At 41.8% G+C, this 14326-nt stretch overlaps 2 protein-coding genes across 8 annotated transcripts in view; one reads left to right on the top strand and one right to left on the bottom strand.

The window, feature by feature from the left end:
- The window catches only part of ppfia4 (PTPRF interacting protein alpha 4), a 64821-nt gene extending 54019 nt beyond the window's left edge, over positions 1-10802 (top strand). For 4 of the 7 annotated variants that reach the window (XM_024802437.2, XM_024802438.2, XM_024802436.2 and 1 more), the window contains 16 exons: positions 1010-1238; positions 1342-1377; positions 1480-1601; positions 1810-1922; positions 2216-2297; positions 2402-2483; positions 2686-2886; positions 3468-3530; positions 3896-3922; positions 6616-6791; positions 6932-7029; positions 7809-7984; positions 8466-8534; positions 8619-8805; positions 8945-9042; positions 9830-10802. In XM_024802437.2, coding sequence (XP_024658205.1) covers positions 1010-1238; positions 1342-1377; positions 1480-1601; positions 1810-1922; positions 2216-2297; positions 2402-2483; positions 2686-2886; positions 3468-3530; positions 3896-3922; positions 6616-6791; positions 6932-7029; positions 7809-7984; positions 8466-8534; positions 8619-8805; positions 8945-9003 — 1720 coding nt within the window. In that variant the 3' untranslated portion in view covers positions 9004-9042; positions 9830-10802. The remainder of the gene's footprint in view (positions 1-1009; positions 1239-1341; positions 1378-1479; positions 1602-1809; positions 1923-2215; positions 2298-2401; positions 2484-2685; positions 2887-3467; positions 3531-3895; positions 3923-6615; positions 6792-6931; positions 7030-7808; positions 7985-8465; positions 8535-8618; positions 8806-8944; positions 9043-9829) is intronic. The other 3 variants (XM_076883923.1, XM_076883925.1, XM_076883924.1) reach the window with 2 other exon arrangements.
- Positions 10803-11451: 649 nt separating this feature from the next.
- On the bottom strand, positions 11452-13774 carry myog (myogenin). The gene is made up of 3 exons (XM_004545094.4): positions 13050-13774; positions 12368-12467; positions 11452-12279 (listed from the first exon to the last, which is right to left on the bottom strand). The coding sequence occupies exons 1-3, from the start codon at positions 13581-13583 to the stop codon at positions 12161-12163; spliced, it is 753 nt and encodes a 250-aa protein (XP_004545151.1). The 5' UTR covers positions 13584-13774; the 3' UTR covers positions 11452-12160.
- Positions 13775-14326: the final 552 nt, after the last annotated feature.

Here is a 14326-nt window from a genome sequence, read left to right as displayed (position 1 = left end):
GAAAGAAAGGAAAGCAGAGGAGAGGAGGTGCTCAGTGTATCATGGGAGGTCTCCAGAAGGCTGACTCTATAGCAGCATAACTGACTGGTGTTTCAAAGTCATCTAATACACACATAATGGAAAGTTTGATCAAAAAGATGTCTTTTAATCTTAATATTAAAAGCATTGGGGAAGGTTTAGCTCTGAAAAAAAAAAAGGTCTGGACACTGGTTCCATGCAAGAGGATAGCTGAAGGCTCGGCCTCTACTTTTGGAACCTCTATGAACCACAAGTAAGGCTGCTCTATTGTAATAATATGGTACTGTGAGGCTTTTAAGATGCGATGAAACCTGATCATTCAGGACTTTGTGAATTCAACTTCCTGATTAAAAGAGCTTTTAAAGAGTCAACGGATAAATGCAAAAAAGAAAAAAGTGAGAAGTACAGTTGTGAGTAAATCATCAAGGGGAAGGCAGAAACAAAATGCAATTACTGTATACAAAAAATAGACACAGAGGTGATTTCAGGTTGATAGAACCTTTCACTTATTTTTCCTGCTGAAACAGGATGCTATTTTCTTTTTCTTTTTTTTTAACAGTTTATACTAAACAAGGTCCTCTTTTTGACACCTCACAATATGCTGCAGGAAAGAAATTGCAAAGTAGCTGCTGATTATGCTCCAAAAGAGCCACACTCCCTCAAAGCAATAAAATCGTAGTTACACTAATGGTGTTTTATATCCATTATTTTGGGATTATTGCTCTTTTTCATCACACTTTAACCAGTTTATTTAATATCATATATTACCGTTTCCTAGATTTACTGAAAACAAGAAACATTTTATCACTGCGTGCAGAACAAGAACTAAAGATGAAAAAAAATTCAAAGTAAATAGGAAAGTAATTATTATGGATTTTAAATTACTTTATCGATCACTGCAAATATATTATCTGTAACGTACGAGTTAGTTAAGAGACAGCAGGCCAAGTGCTCGACTTTACCGGGTATCTGTGCGTGTGCGTGTGACCAGGATGATTCAGGTAGAGAGGGAGTCTGCAGACCTGCGCTCCGACGAGATTGAGTCTCGCGTGAACAGCGGCAGCATGGACGGACTCAATGTGACGCTACGACCACGGGCCCTGCCCACTTCCGCCACTGCTCAGTCGCTGGCATCATCCTCCTCCCCACCCACCAGCGGCCACTCTACACCCAAACATCACGGGCGCAATACCAGCCACCATCTAGGCATAATGACTCTGGTCAGAAAGCACACACGCGCTAAGCCTGTCATATACACACAGACAGCAGTATGTGGAAGTTAAACAAAAGTGATCTTACCATGTGCTGTTTTGTTTCTTTTAGCCAAGCGACTTGAGAAAACACAGAAGGAAAGTAGCAGTAAGTTTGCAAATGTATCTTATATCCAACAGTCTGGGTTTTTGACTGTTTGTCTCACTGTCTACTTTTCCATCTAAGCTGAGTTACCTTTGTTTTTTTCAGTCCCCAGTGGAAGTGGACAAAGCAACTATCAAGTGTGAGACATCACCTCCTTCTTCCCCCCGCAGTTTACGGCTGGAAACCAATTTTGCCCAGTTCACTGGCAGTTTGGAGGATGGACGAGGGTAAATACACACATTCACACGCTCACACTAACAGTAACACGCAGCGAGTAAATGAAGACAAACTGTGTCACACTGGAGAGGACAAAGGCAAAGGTCTAAGTACCAGATTTAACAAAAACATACTACTATGTCCTCTGTGGGCACCAAATTATTGTTGATGGTAATGTAAATGCCATATTAATACTATTTTGGCTACTCTTTGCTGCAGCAAACAGAAGAAAGGAATCAAATCATCCATTGGGCGATTGTTTGGAAAAAAAGAGAAGGGACGAATGGACCAAACTGTTAGCAGGGAAGGACAGCCTCTACCAGCTTTATCAGGTACATTGCAGACTACAAACCACATAACTGCCCACGTTCATCCACACTGTATGAGTGATTGTGCATTTACAGAGAAAGAGACACATATACTTATTTAAACTAATTTAATTACATGTAAATCTTCCATATCATTTTGTTACACAAGTACCATATAAAATGTTACATGAATGATTAATTATTTGACTGATAAATAAATCTTTGATTTTATATGTTTCAGTTGCATTTTACTCAAAATCTGTGCTTTATGTTTATCAAGTATGAAGAATCAATATTTTGAGGGTGTCATATTTCAGACTTTGAGATGGGGATCGGTGACACTATGACTCTGGGAAAACTGGGCACGCAGGCTGAGAGGGACCGAAGACTGAAGAAAAAGTAATGATCAATTTGTTTTTCAGTTGTTGCTAAAATGATTTAGAAATCCATCTTTTTTTATTATTTACTTACATGTCTGCCTTTACTTTTAATACCCTCCTTAGGCATGAACTTCTGGAAGATGCAAGAAAAAAAGGCCTGCCATTTGCTCAGTGGGATGGGCCTACTGTTGTCTCATGGCTAGAGGTATTCCACTAATCTGCAAACCCTTCCCAGTTTCCATAAAAGTGACCTCTATTTATGCCAGGCTGCCATCTGTAGGAGGGGAATGCAGTATTATCAGTTACCGAGCTGACACGTGGCCCGATCTGCACTAACTTCTTCTATAATTATGACCATTTATGGGGAGAGTGGTAATGACGTTGAATGTCTTGATGACTCTCACCAGCTGTGGGTGGGTATGCCAGCCTGGTATGTGGCAGCTTGTCGTGCCAACGTGAAGAGCGGAGCCATCATGTCAGCTCTGTCAGACACAGAGATCCAGCGGGAGATTGGCATCAGCAACCCTCTGCACCGGCTCAAACTCCGCTTGGCCATCCAGGAGATGGTCTCTCTCACCAGCCCCTCTGCCCCGCTCACTTCCAGAACGGTAAACAAACACACCCACTGCACCTCAGATAACACAACTAAATGTTTCTTACAGGCACGTAATTATGCAAACATAAATACTTAATACATGAGTAAATAAGCTCCTCGAGCAAAGAAAAAAAAATCCAGGAATGTGACATGAACAGTTTTTCAAAAGCTGATCCACTTTTTGTCTTAAGCTTCACTCTGCACTCTCAAGTGATGCCTCCTCACACTTTTTTTGTGCTTCTGTTCAGACTGCAGTAGAGGCTTGATTCATGCCTTCAACTAGGCTGACTTGTCCTTTTCAGCTGCCATAAATTGCATGGGTTACCGTGGGGAAACAACACACAACTAGTGCCAGATAAAGCTACAAGCTACCTGCCTGAAATACACTCCCTCCCTTGGCATCACTCAACACAATGTTTGTCTCTGTGTGTGTGTGTCTTTTTGTCTGTGTGTGTGGGTGCGTGGGGGTTGAAATGTGTGAAAATATACATGAGTGCATTCTTGGGTGTGTTTGTGTGCGCCTGCGTGTATGCATGATTTTTTTTTTTCATGTCTGTGTGTGTGTGTTTGGGTGTGTTCTCGTCCTCTGAGCAGTCCTCCGGAAATGTGTGGGTGACTCATGAAGAGATGGAGAACCTGGCTTCCTCCACTAAAGCGGTTAGTACCATCTGGGTGCTCCCTTCCCCATTACCCCCACCTGACACCCTCTCACGCTCACGCTGTCCCCACCGTGACACACATATGTCCTCTCCTGGAAGACCCCTTTCAAATGTCGACTAAACCATACACTAATATGCATCAATGCTTCTGCTGGTATTTGTATGTGGATTGGATGCTAACTGATGTAAACTGTGGTCATGTGATCTGCGTCTTCATGCAAAGGTCAATTAATACTACGAGTGCTGATATGTAATTACTGCAAAGATCTTGCGTGCGTATGTTTCTGAATGTTTAGTATGTGTGTGCTTGATTAGCTCCTGTCTCTCTAACTCAAACATTATCTTTACCATGCTGCTACTCAGGAGAATGAGGAAGGCAGCTGGGCACAGGTGAGGCTGCTGATCTGCAAAAATCTGTCTACATACAGAGTGAAAGTGTACAGAGGCTCACACACAGATATTGCCACAATTGTGTGGCTACTCTTGTGAGGACATGCGACAACATAATGCATTCTTTTGCCCCTTCCTTATCACTTTCTCAGTGCTATTGTTATCTGTTATCTGATATTAAACCTAAAAAGGTTATAAACCTCAAACAGGCCTTGGTGTGAAAGGGTGTGAGGACTCTAAGGACTAGCATTCGGGTCTTCACTGTTTGATATGTCCTCACTTTGATGATCAAAAACTCAAAGTGGTCCCCATGTAGATAGCTGGACAGGTACACACTTAAATAAAGTTACAATTCAAGTTACAGTGTGTAAAATAGATAAAACCAATAGATATCAGTAGATAGAAAATTGCACTCACCCTTCCGCTTCAGTTACGGTGGCTGCTATAGGACAAAACACTCTGGCTGCCGATCATCTGTGGACAATCTGTAGCTGTCGATATGCCAGCTGTCCATATCTATTCATTCTGATAGAGGATATAAAACTGGCGCTCTACGTCTGTGGCCGGTCTCTGGCCACACGCATAAAACTTGATTAGGAAAAATGGCGATCTCCATCTCCACCACTGTATACAAGATGGAGGGGTAACACAAACCAGCAGTTATTTCTATGTATTTGTTAATGGAGTACCGTATTTCCCGGACTACAAAGCGCACCTGAATATTAGCCGCACAAGCTAAAATCAGGGGAAAATCCTGTTTTGTACATACATTAGCCGCACCTGACCAAAAGCCGCAGGTGTTTCAATATTGACTTATCATATGTAAGAGAATATGCACAAAGCGAATTGTCAGGAAAGAGATGGCTGTTTGGAGACACACCCCTTTTATTAATATTTTGAAAATCAAGTTATGGGTACATATTTGCACATGTGCTGTGCTTCATAAATGAGTAACAAATGTAGTACATAACAGTAACCTACAGCACACCAGAAAAATAGATTCAGACTACCTTTTAGGCTCAGGTGCAGTGACACGGCTTTAACAAGAAGAAAAGTCAGTCATTCACCACCATCTTCCTGCGCACTAAAACCACCAAAGTCCTCTTCTCCAGTGTCGGAAACGAACAGGCTCAGGATGGCTTCGTCATCCACTCTCAGCTTCTTTCCTTCGTTGTCACTTTCAAAACCAAAGATAATCCTCATTGTCATTGTCAGTGTCAGAGTCGAACACCCTCTGAAGGGCCGTGGCGGTGTCCTCCTCTTCATCATGCAGCAGTCCAGCCCTTCGAAATCCGTTGGTGATCGTGGATGTTTGCACACTTTTCCACGCTGTCAGAATCCACCGGTAGAGTTGAGCACAACTTGCTTTTCGCAAGTTTATCGCCGCTCGTCATCCACGACTCCCGCTGAACGCATAGCGCTACTTTGAAGTTTGTTTTTCGCGCTACTTGTACGGCACTATGTTGCCTGGCGGATGGACATGTGACCAACATACCACTCTTGAACCCCGATCCTTCCGCCAGGCAACGTAGTGCCGTACAACAGCGGAACAAACAAAACAAATCGTCTTACGATATCACAAAAATCATGGACAATCCATAGAAAAGCCGCACCTGACTAAAAGCCGCAGGGTTCAAAGCTTGTGCAAAAAGTAGCGGCTTATAGCCCGACAATTACGGTAATTCTAAGTTTATGAGGATCCATCAGTTTGTTGGAAGATGTAATTATCAGTGTGTAGATATAAATTATGGAACGCCAGGACTGCCATAATGAATTAATTAAATACACCATTAAATAATTAATTAAATGTGTCAATAATTAATGAAATGTGTCAATAATTAATTAAAATGTGAAATACATAAATAATTAATTAAATGTGTCAATAATTTATTAATTAAATGTGTCAATAATTAATTAAAATGTGAAATACATAAATAATTAATTAAATGTGTCAATAATTAATTAATTACATGTGTCATAACTATTTATTTAATTAATTAATTCCAATTTTAATTAATTATTGCCACATTTAATTAATTATTTAATGGTGTATTTAATTAATTCATTATGGCAGTCCTGGCGTTCCATAATAAATAAAATAAACACTCAAAAATGAATGACTGTACCTTTAAGTCAACTTTGTTTTCAGATTATATATAAATAGTAATAGCGTATGACATAAATATATAACAATGATATGAAGTGATAATTATTTTCTACCTATTAATAGGTGGGTTATAGCTTAACCAGCAGCTGTTGTTGAATGTAAACAAAATATTAAGTCTGTTGTTAGCATTCTTGAGTCTGTTAACAGGGGTATAAAAAGCACTGAAAACATTTCTGGCTAAGAAAAACATGAGTGCTACTTATTTGTCTCAGTGTACCACTAAGATATTAGCATAACCCAGATTGCCTCAGGGACAGATAGATAGAGAAAGATAGATTTGTACTATGTAAAAGTGGTACCGTGTAAAGTAAAATACACTAGAAGACAGATTTTTTTTAATATATGTACATAAAATGCAGTGGAAGCGATAATATATACACGTGATATATAGAAGTAATAGATATGTAAAATGGAGCCATAAACATTGTTCAGTCCAAATTATTCCCTGTGAAAAATATCACAGACAGTTTTTCTAGTCTTTCATCTTTCTGTTACACTCATCATTGGATGCTGTTCTCCCTTACAGACTTTGGCATATGGAGACATGAATCATGAGTGGATAGGAAATGAATGGCTGCCCAGCCTTGGTCTGCCTCAGTACCGCTCCTACTTCATGGAGTGTCTGGTGGACGCAAGAATGCTGGACCATCTGACCAAGAAGGACCTAAGGAGCCACCTCAAAATGGTGGACAGCTTCCACAGGTCTGTAGCTGTGGCCATTAGCTTAGCTTCTGTTTGATACGCTTTCTCTTTCATCTGCTAACTGGGTGCATTAGCAATGGAGATGAGGAGGCTAATGGTGTATATGTGCTGCTCTGTGTTTGTGTCGGTCTGTGTATTAGGGCTAGTCTGCAGTATGGGATTATGTGCTTGAAAAGACTCAATTATGACAGGAAAGACCTAGAGCGGCGAAGAGAGGATAGCCAACATGACATGAAAGGTAGAGTTTACACACACCCTGATACACACATAGTGATAAAAAAAAAAACATAACACAGATTCATAAGCAAGCACGCATCGACACATCGAGAGTCTCGTCAGGCCAGAGTACCACCTAGTGGTTTTATCTGATAGCGTCAGGTTGGACTGAGCATTCAAACAGCTGCTCCTTCAACTGTCAAAAAGCCAATCTTATGATCTAAAACCTCACTTGCCAAAAGTGCTCCACACACACAGACACATGCACACACTTAGACCTAGCCAGACCTCTCGCTCTTCTGACCTTGAGTTCAGCACATGAACTTGACTCAGCTGTCGTGTCAGATCAGAATCCTGCCCTGTTTACAAACGCATAAACACACACACACATGCACACACCCCGTCTGTTCCAACTTCGAAAGCTGGCTGACAGCTGTGCTTTAAATGAACAAAGGGAGTGTGCCCGTGAGTTGACACTATGTGGACCTGCACATTATCTCTCTATTGCTTTCTCTGAACTTTTCTACAAATGACATTTATTTTTTAATTCAGGGTGGTCTGTTTAAAAAAATGTTTGGATATATTAATCATTCACAGTAATCATATACAGTATATTAAAAAGTAATAACATTTGTCAGTCTCAACATTTAACATTTTTGTGCAATTTTCTGGTATATATAATAATGTTAATAATACATAAAATTTTACACAGTGTCACTGCTTTTTTGGGACAGATTAATGTTGACAGTCTGTCAGCATTGGTATGTACCATGTATCGGATTTATTCTTCCTTTATTGTAGATGTTTTGGTGTGGACCAATGAGCAGGTGATCCACTGGGTCCAGTCCATTGGTCTAAGGGAGTATAGCGGCAACTTGCTGGAGAGTGGCGTTCATGGAGCGCTCGTCGCTCTGGATGAAACTTTCGACTACAGCAGCCTAGCACTCATCCTGCAGATTCCTATGCAGAACACACAGGTGGATATAAAAGAAAATAGATTGACTCCTTACACTCGACATGGAATGACTGAACTGATTTTTAGGGGAAGAAAAGTTGGATTTTTGTATAACAAAATTGAAAGTATAGTTTTGTCCATTTTACAAGGAATTATGAAAAAAGTCCAAAGTCTCTGTGCAGAATATTGACTTAAACCTAAAATAAACCAGTAAGTTGTGTTTAATTTCAAATTGCAATATCTCACACATTTTACCCATTCGATTTTTGTATAGTGAACAGGTATCTTTACCCAGAATTCAACTATTTTCTGGCCAGGTTTCAGTACACATTAGCAATCTGGCCCAGTTGTCTATATTTAAAAGTCATAGGCTCCAGCCTGCCTGCAACGCTGAATTGGATATGCAGAAGAAAAGGGATGTACTGATTGATGGATGTTCAACCAAAAAATGTTTCTTTATTTAGAGGTTGTTTTACTGTATTCAACGGGTTTTTGTTTTTCAGGCGCGACAGGTTCTGGAGAGGGAATTCAACAACCTGTTAGCTTTAGGGACTGACCGCAGACTCGAGGAGGTACCTCTCAAGCTGCTATATAAATCAAATACAGTGTTGTTTGAAGAAGGCAAATTTCCTCACCTTGCTTTTCTGTCTTTGAAGAGTGGAGATGACAAGTCCTTTCGACGCTCTCCATCATGGCGCAAGAGGTTTCGGGCACGTGAAGGAGGGACTGGGCTGGGGATGATGGCAGGCTCCATGGAAACGCTGCCAGCTGGCTTCCGCATGCCGTCCATGTCCATGCCGCCTTCTATGAATTTGGCATCCAAGAAACAGCTTCAACCTGAAGGTATGTTACAATACTAAGCAATACCTAGTTCATTTTCTGTATGTAGCTATGAGCCTCACTGTGGTTGCCTTGACTAACTGCATGTCGTGTCCTCTCTGTCTTGCTGTGCTCAAAATCAATTGCGTGCAATGCTCTCAAGCTCCTCCCCCAGCAACCCCGAGACTTGATCCCTCGGCTGTGCGGACCTATTCATGTTAACTACTCTCTACTTACTAACAGGAGCGTTAATGCTGACAGGTAAGCGAACAGAAGCTGGACAGGATACTGTGGTCACAGCTAGCATTGTAGGACTCTAACTTTCAAGAGGCAATTAACAAAAGGTGTGCAGGCTAAGTCTGAGAGTTTACTACTGCATATACAATAGATCAATCAAAGCAGAAGCTGTATCCAAAATTTTAATCATCATCAATCAATTCAGTTCTTTTTTATATAGAGAGAGAGCTCAATCACAATAAGAGTTGCCTGAAGGCGCTGTATATTCTAAGGTAAAGATGCCTTCTATGAGCAAGCATTTGGCGATAGTGGGAAGGAAAAACTACCTTTTAACAGGAAGAACCCTCCTGTAGAACCAGGCTCAGGGAGACAGGACAAAAGAGACACTGTGGAAGAGAGCTAAAGACTGGCAGCATGTTGTCATCACCTACCTGAGCTGGTGGATGGCGTTAACACCCAAGTAGAGAAATACAACGGCTCGAGAAAGTAGGATTTTCTAATTCATACCATAGTTGCAGTTACCAAATATCTTGGATGAGTTTGAATCTTGGTGACCTTGAACTCAAGGTCAAGGTCAGAAGTCAAGTTTTCTGAAAATCTTTGAACACAATAAATCAAGTAAGATGTCGTCTGGTATTTTGAAATTGATGCCATAGTTGGATCTGCTAGGAGACTGAGGGGTAGCTCTGGCAACCGCCAGTATTTTTAATAACTTACTTTTAATAACTTTGATGAATCAAGAAGCAGGTGCAACTTAATTTTTCTTTTTTTTTTTTGTTCCACTTTCCTCATCTTCTTTTCTCTCTTCTAGTGCATTCTCATTACCTATATGGACATATGCTTGCGGCCTTTTGAGAGTGATATGCCAAATCTGGAGAGGGAGACCTGGGTACCTCATAGGGAAGGCTTCGTCCCTTTGTTGCCCAGCCTCACCTTCCAACTTTCACCTCTCACCTCTTCTTCGGACACGTGCAATACAGAGGCCAACTCTGACCTTTGAACTCTTGAGAGTGCACATTGGCTGCGCTCGCTGCTGTAATGGAGGCTCATCCTGGTCTCTCCCAGTTTACCCCCGTGCTCCCAGTAGCCTTGTTGTTGTGGTTGTTGTGCTCCTGCTCCCCTGATCTCAGCTGTGGATTTTTTTCCTGGTTGTAATAGTCTCAACATGGCCAAGCCCAAACCAATCTTCCTGCGTCATCATGTCCTTTACAAGAAAACAGCGTCAAAAAGATTAAAGGAGATGGTGAGCAGGTGTTGGTTTGGATTTGAGAATGATGAATACTTGTATAAATGGCAGATCCCACCACACGTTACCCCTCTACCGGTTATGCAAGGTATTACTCATTTATCTCTGTACATAAAATGGATGACTTATGTTTTTTATAGAAATATTATATATAAATATATATATATAAATATATATATATTGGGAATATATATGGAAAACAATATAATATTGCTGTATGAAACCCAATGCCCTGTATTCAATAGTGACTGTTCTCTCTCTCTTTCTCTTTCTTTCTCTTTCTCTCTGTGTCGGACCTTCGTGTGTCTTTTGCTGTATGCTGTGCGTGTGTGAATCGTTGGTGGGAGGGACTCACTAAGGGAGGTGTGTGTTTCCACAAGGACTCTTCACAGGTTCATGGGTCCAATATCAGACTTCTCTCTTTGCCTCTTCTCCCATTCCTTCTTTTTTCCTTCTCTTCCTTCTCTTTTAACACAATGTAGCTGTTGCCTCTCCTTTCTCTGCCTCTCTCGCCTTCTGTATGACACTATGTAGCCTAGAATAGAGAGAATCCTTTAATATGAAGTGTGTGTGAGAGAGAGTGTGTGAGAGTGTATGACTAAATGAGTCTCTGTGCTTGAGACTAGTAGATTTCGTGTGAAAAGGCCAGCCCCAGCCATGCGACCATGACTTTCTCTGTGGATGGTAGTGTGACCACTGTAGCTCTTCTCTGTTGATTCCTTACATTCTCTCAAAATCAAACTGTAAACTGCTGCTCAACATCAGCCAATGAAATCCACATGAAACTGCTCCACGTGACAGACTTGTCTAATGTTGCTCTGATTGAGCAGTCAGTACTCTTGGCTCACCAACTCCTCATCCGATAAGAACACAGCAAATGAACCAGTGAAGTGCTGGATGGGTGTACAATCTTTTTCTTTTTTTTTTAAAGTTTTTCCAAGGTGTCTAAAAGGTGTAACGTGCTATGTGGCAGCTATGAGTACTGTGTCTTTATTCCAGGTGTGAAACAATGCTGACAAATCAAGATTTTATTATTTGGCTATTTAAAAAGAAGTGTAATGTATTTATGACACTATATAGACATAAGTAAAGCTGTTTTTTAAAGATTTGGTATCCTGTGTTCCTTGTTAAGTTATATGTGCCAGCGTATTGTATTATAGGCTAAAAACAACACTGGACAGTGTATTGAAAATGGTCTTTATTGTAAGAATTAAACAGAAAATATCACTTTTCAGAACATCTACAAATACACAACAATCTTAGTTATAAAAGTCCAAAATAAGTTAGCAAAAAAAAAATAAAAATGGCAAATCCACTCTGTAGAAAAAGGGAACGTATTTACAACACTAGCATTCATAATCAGTTTAAATTAAGCAGATCTTGGTCAAAACTGCCATGGTACATATTGGCCCCATGAATAAACTCTTGTTTTTTAAGCATTAAAACTCACACACACAAAAAAATGAATGAAAGATTAGGGAAAGCTTTTGAAGAGGAAATCTTAAATTAAGTAAGGAAAGAAAACTGGATCTGTCATTCCTCTGTGGCTCTATAAATCTGGAGGCAAGCCTAACAGGGATCACGTGTAGTAAATATGTGTTGGGTTCATGCAGCAAAGTCTTTGAATCTCCTGTAGCTTTGACAAACAGGTCTGGAACATTGCATAAGGCAGGGAAAAAAGGGAACAAAGCCTCAATGTGAACAGGAAAAGTCAGTTTGGCTAGCTGGCCCGTGGATCAACAGAGCTGCAATACTTGTCAAATGGAAACATTTCTTAATTTGGCATAAGACAAAATAATTTAATCAGCAGAAGCACAAAATAGACATAATTTAGGATTAAAGGTCACTGCTTTTTGTTTGCTCGCTGTGCACCTACTGGCCGGCTGGTCTAAGGGTCTATTTGGGAATGTCCACAGGAAAGGCCACAGGTCCATCTACTGCAGAGATGCTGTCCACAATGGAGGTCAAGGCCCGCATGTTCCCCTGCTCTGGAGAGTCTGCAACGCTCAGGAGATCTGCAAAAAGACCCAGTTACACACTGAGTACCTGTGAAGGTGCTACCTAGTCTACCTAGTTTAATGGGACTAAGTGAACTGTGCTTACCCTCGCTGCTGTAGCTCTGCGTGCACTGCTCTGGAGTACTGCTCCACTCCGGGCTGCTGCAGCAGGTGCTGCCTGAACTGGGCTCGCTTGACGACGACACCTGTTGCCATGGCGATGCACACACACAAGTTGCTGTCAGTCACTCTGTTATGATACAGCACACCATACCACCCCACACAGAAAAACAACACACACTAAAGTGCAGTGTACTACCACGAACGCACATATAGTTAATGCATCCCGTGACCCCACTCAGAGGCAAATGTACACGATGAAAAAGACTTTCCATTACTATGACGCCTGTCACAGGAGTTCTTGTCAGTGTCTTTAAAAACACTAATGAGCTACACTGGATCATGTTTTTAAAAACCTTTTAAAACACAACATTTTTGCTCATTGTATGGCTGAATACATACTCACAATAACCTCAAACCTTATCCAGAATGAATAAATCAAAAGGAACATGAACAGATAATCAAATTTACACATTTTTGATTTGACATTTTACCCCAGTCATTTTTTAATGTAGTATTTATCTTTCTCTTTACTGTACCGCTCATTTTTCTCCCATATCTTCTGCCACTTTCCAACTAGTGCTGTTCCCAACTCTGTTTCCCTCTTGGCTGATTTCTCTGTTATTTTGAATTTCTCCCTTCCCTCGTCCTGTCTCTGTCCTACTTACTCTGGGTTGAGTTGGACTGGGCCGGTAGAGCAAACCCTGCTGTCCTGTCTCAGTGTCCTGCTGGTTGAGGGAGGACACCAGGGCTTGGAGCCTTTCAATATACTGGATGGCGCTCCGCAAGATCTCAACCTTGGGCAGCCTCTGGTTGGGGTTCATCAGCGTGCTCCTCTTCAAAGCATCGAAGGCCTCGTTCACCTTCTTTAGGCGTCTCTTCTCCCTCAGTGTGGCTGCTCGCCGGCGGTCCATGGTCACTGTCTTCCTTTTACACAGCTTACAGGCCCAGGGAAGACACTGACCTGGGCAGTGGGGCTCGGAGTGAGGCGACATGCTGGATGGAGAGGCTTTGTCCTCGGTACCTGTCACTCCAACTCCGACACCCCCAGACAGGTTCCCACACAAGCCCATCATGGAGTTCCTGTCCTGGTAGCCAGCTTGGTCATACGCCCCGGGCAGGCGAGAGGGGAAGTAGCTGTCCCCTCCTTCATAGAAGCGCTGGTCAGGGAAAAAATAAGGGTTGGTCTCAAAAAGCTCCATACTGGACAGTTGTGGTCTGGATACAAGGGAACAAAGATCCCAGCTTTCCTAGGAACTAGTCTTCAGTATGCGCTCTTCTGTCCTGTGTCTGGAGTTTGCGTTGGAGTGTACGTGTGTGCACCTATCTTCTTCCCGGCCTGAGTTTGTGATGAGTGGAAGACGTGTGGAGAGCAACTGGTGTGGAGCAACTGTAGACTGGCATTTAAACCCCTCTGCCTTCTGCTGGATCACAGGGTTAAATTTAGCACGAGCCCCCAGAAACCTGACACGACGTTTAGCTGTTGCTGCACATCTACACATCACATCTCTGTTTGGCCCTGCTCTCTAGGGCTTTAAGGCCCAGTTGTACGCGTGCGTGTTTTTCTGTGGGTTTGTGTGCTCATGTATTTCTTAAGAGGCCAGGACATGATCAGGTTGAAATGGGAGAGACTGCCTCAGATCAAAGGTGTCCATCTTAGTGAGTTAATCCCAGACTTGCGTCCCCTTCCGAACATGAAGAGTTCCATCATTAAGTGGGGAGGCAGAAGGGACATTCTGGAAACAGCTGTCACTTCTGCTGGGAGCCAGTGGCACACAGAGACAATACATTGTTTGACTTCAGGTTTTTGATGGGAAGTCAATGAGGCAAGAGACTGTTGCTTACTCTGGACTGCTGTGAAGCACTGTCAGACTCATAATGTGATCAACTTGGTCAATACCAAAAAAAGCTTAGGTGACATTGTTCCTGTGGTTTATGTAACTGC

Source organism: Maylandia zebra, linkage group LG5, assembly GCF_041146795.1.
Source record: "Maylandia zebra isolate NMK-2024a linkage group LG5, Mzebra_GT3a, whole genome shotgun sequence".
NCBI lineage: Eukaryota > Metazoa > Chordata > Actinopteri > Cichliformes > Cichlidae > Maylandia > Maylandia zebra.
This window is presented reverse-complemented; position numbering and strand designations above follow the sequence as displayed.

Excerpts from the sequence above, each read along its gene's own strand:
- myog (XM_004545094.4), bottom strand. The coding sequence starts at position 13,583 with ATGGAGCTTTTTGAGACCAACCCTTATTTTTTCCCTGACCAGCGCTTC. Across the intron at positions 12,468-13,049 it reads CCAGTCCAACTCAACCCAGA|GTGTCGTCGTCAAGCGAGCC; the intron begins GTAAGTAGGACA and ends CCATGGCAACAG. Across the intron at positions 12,280-12,367 it reads GCAGAGCTACAGCAGCGAGG|ATCTCCTGAGCGTTGCAGAC; the intron begins GTAAGCACAGTT and ends GTCTTTTTGCAG.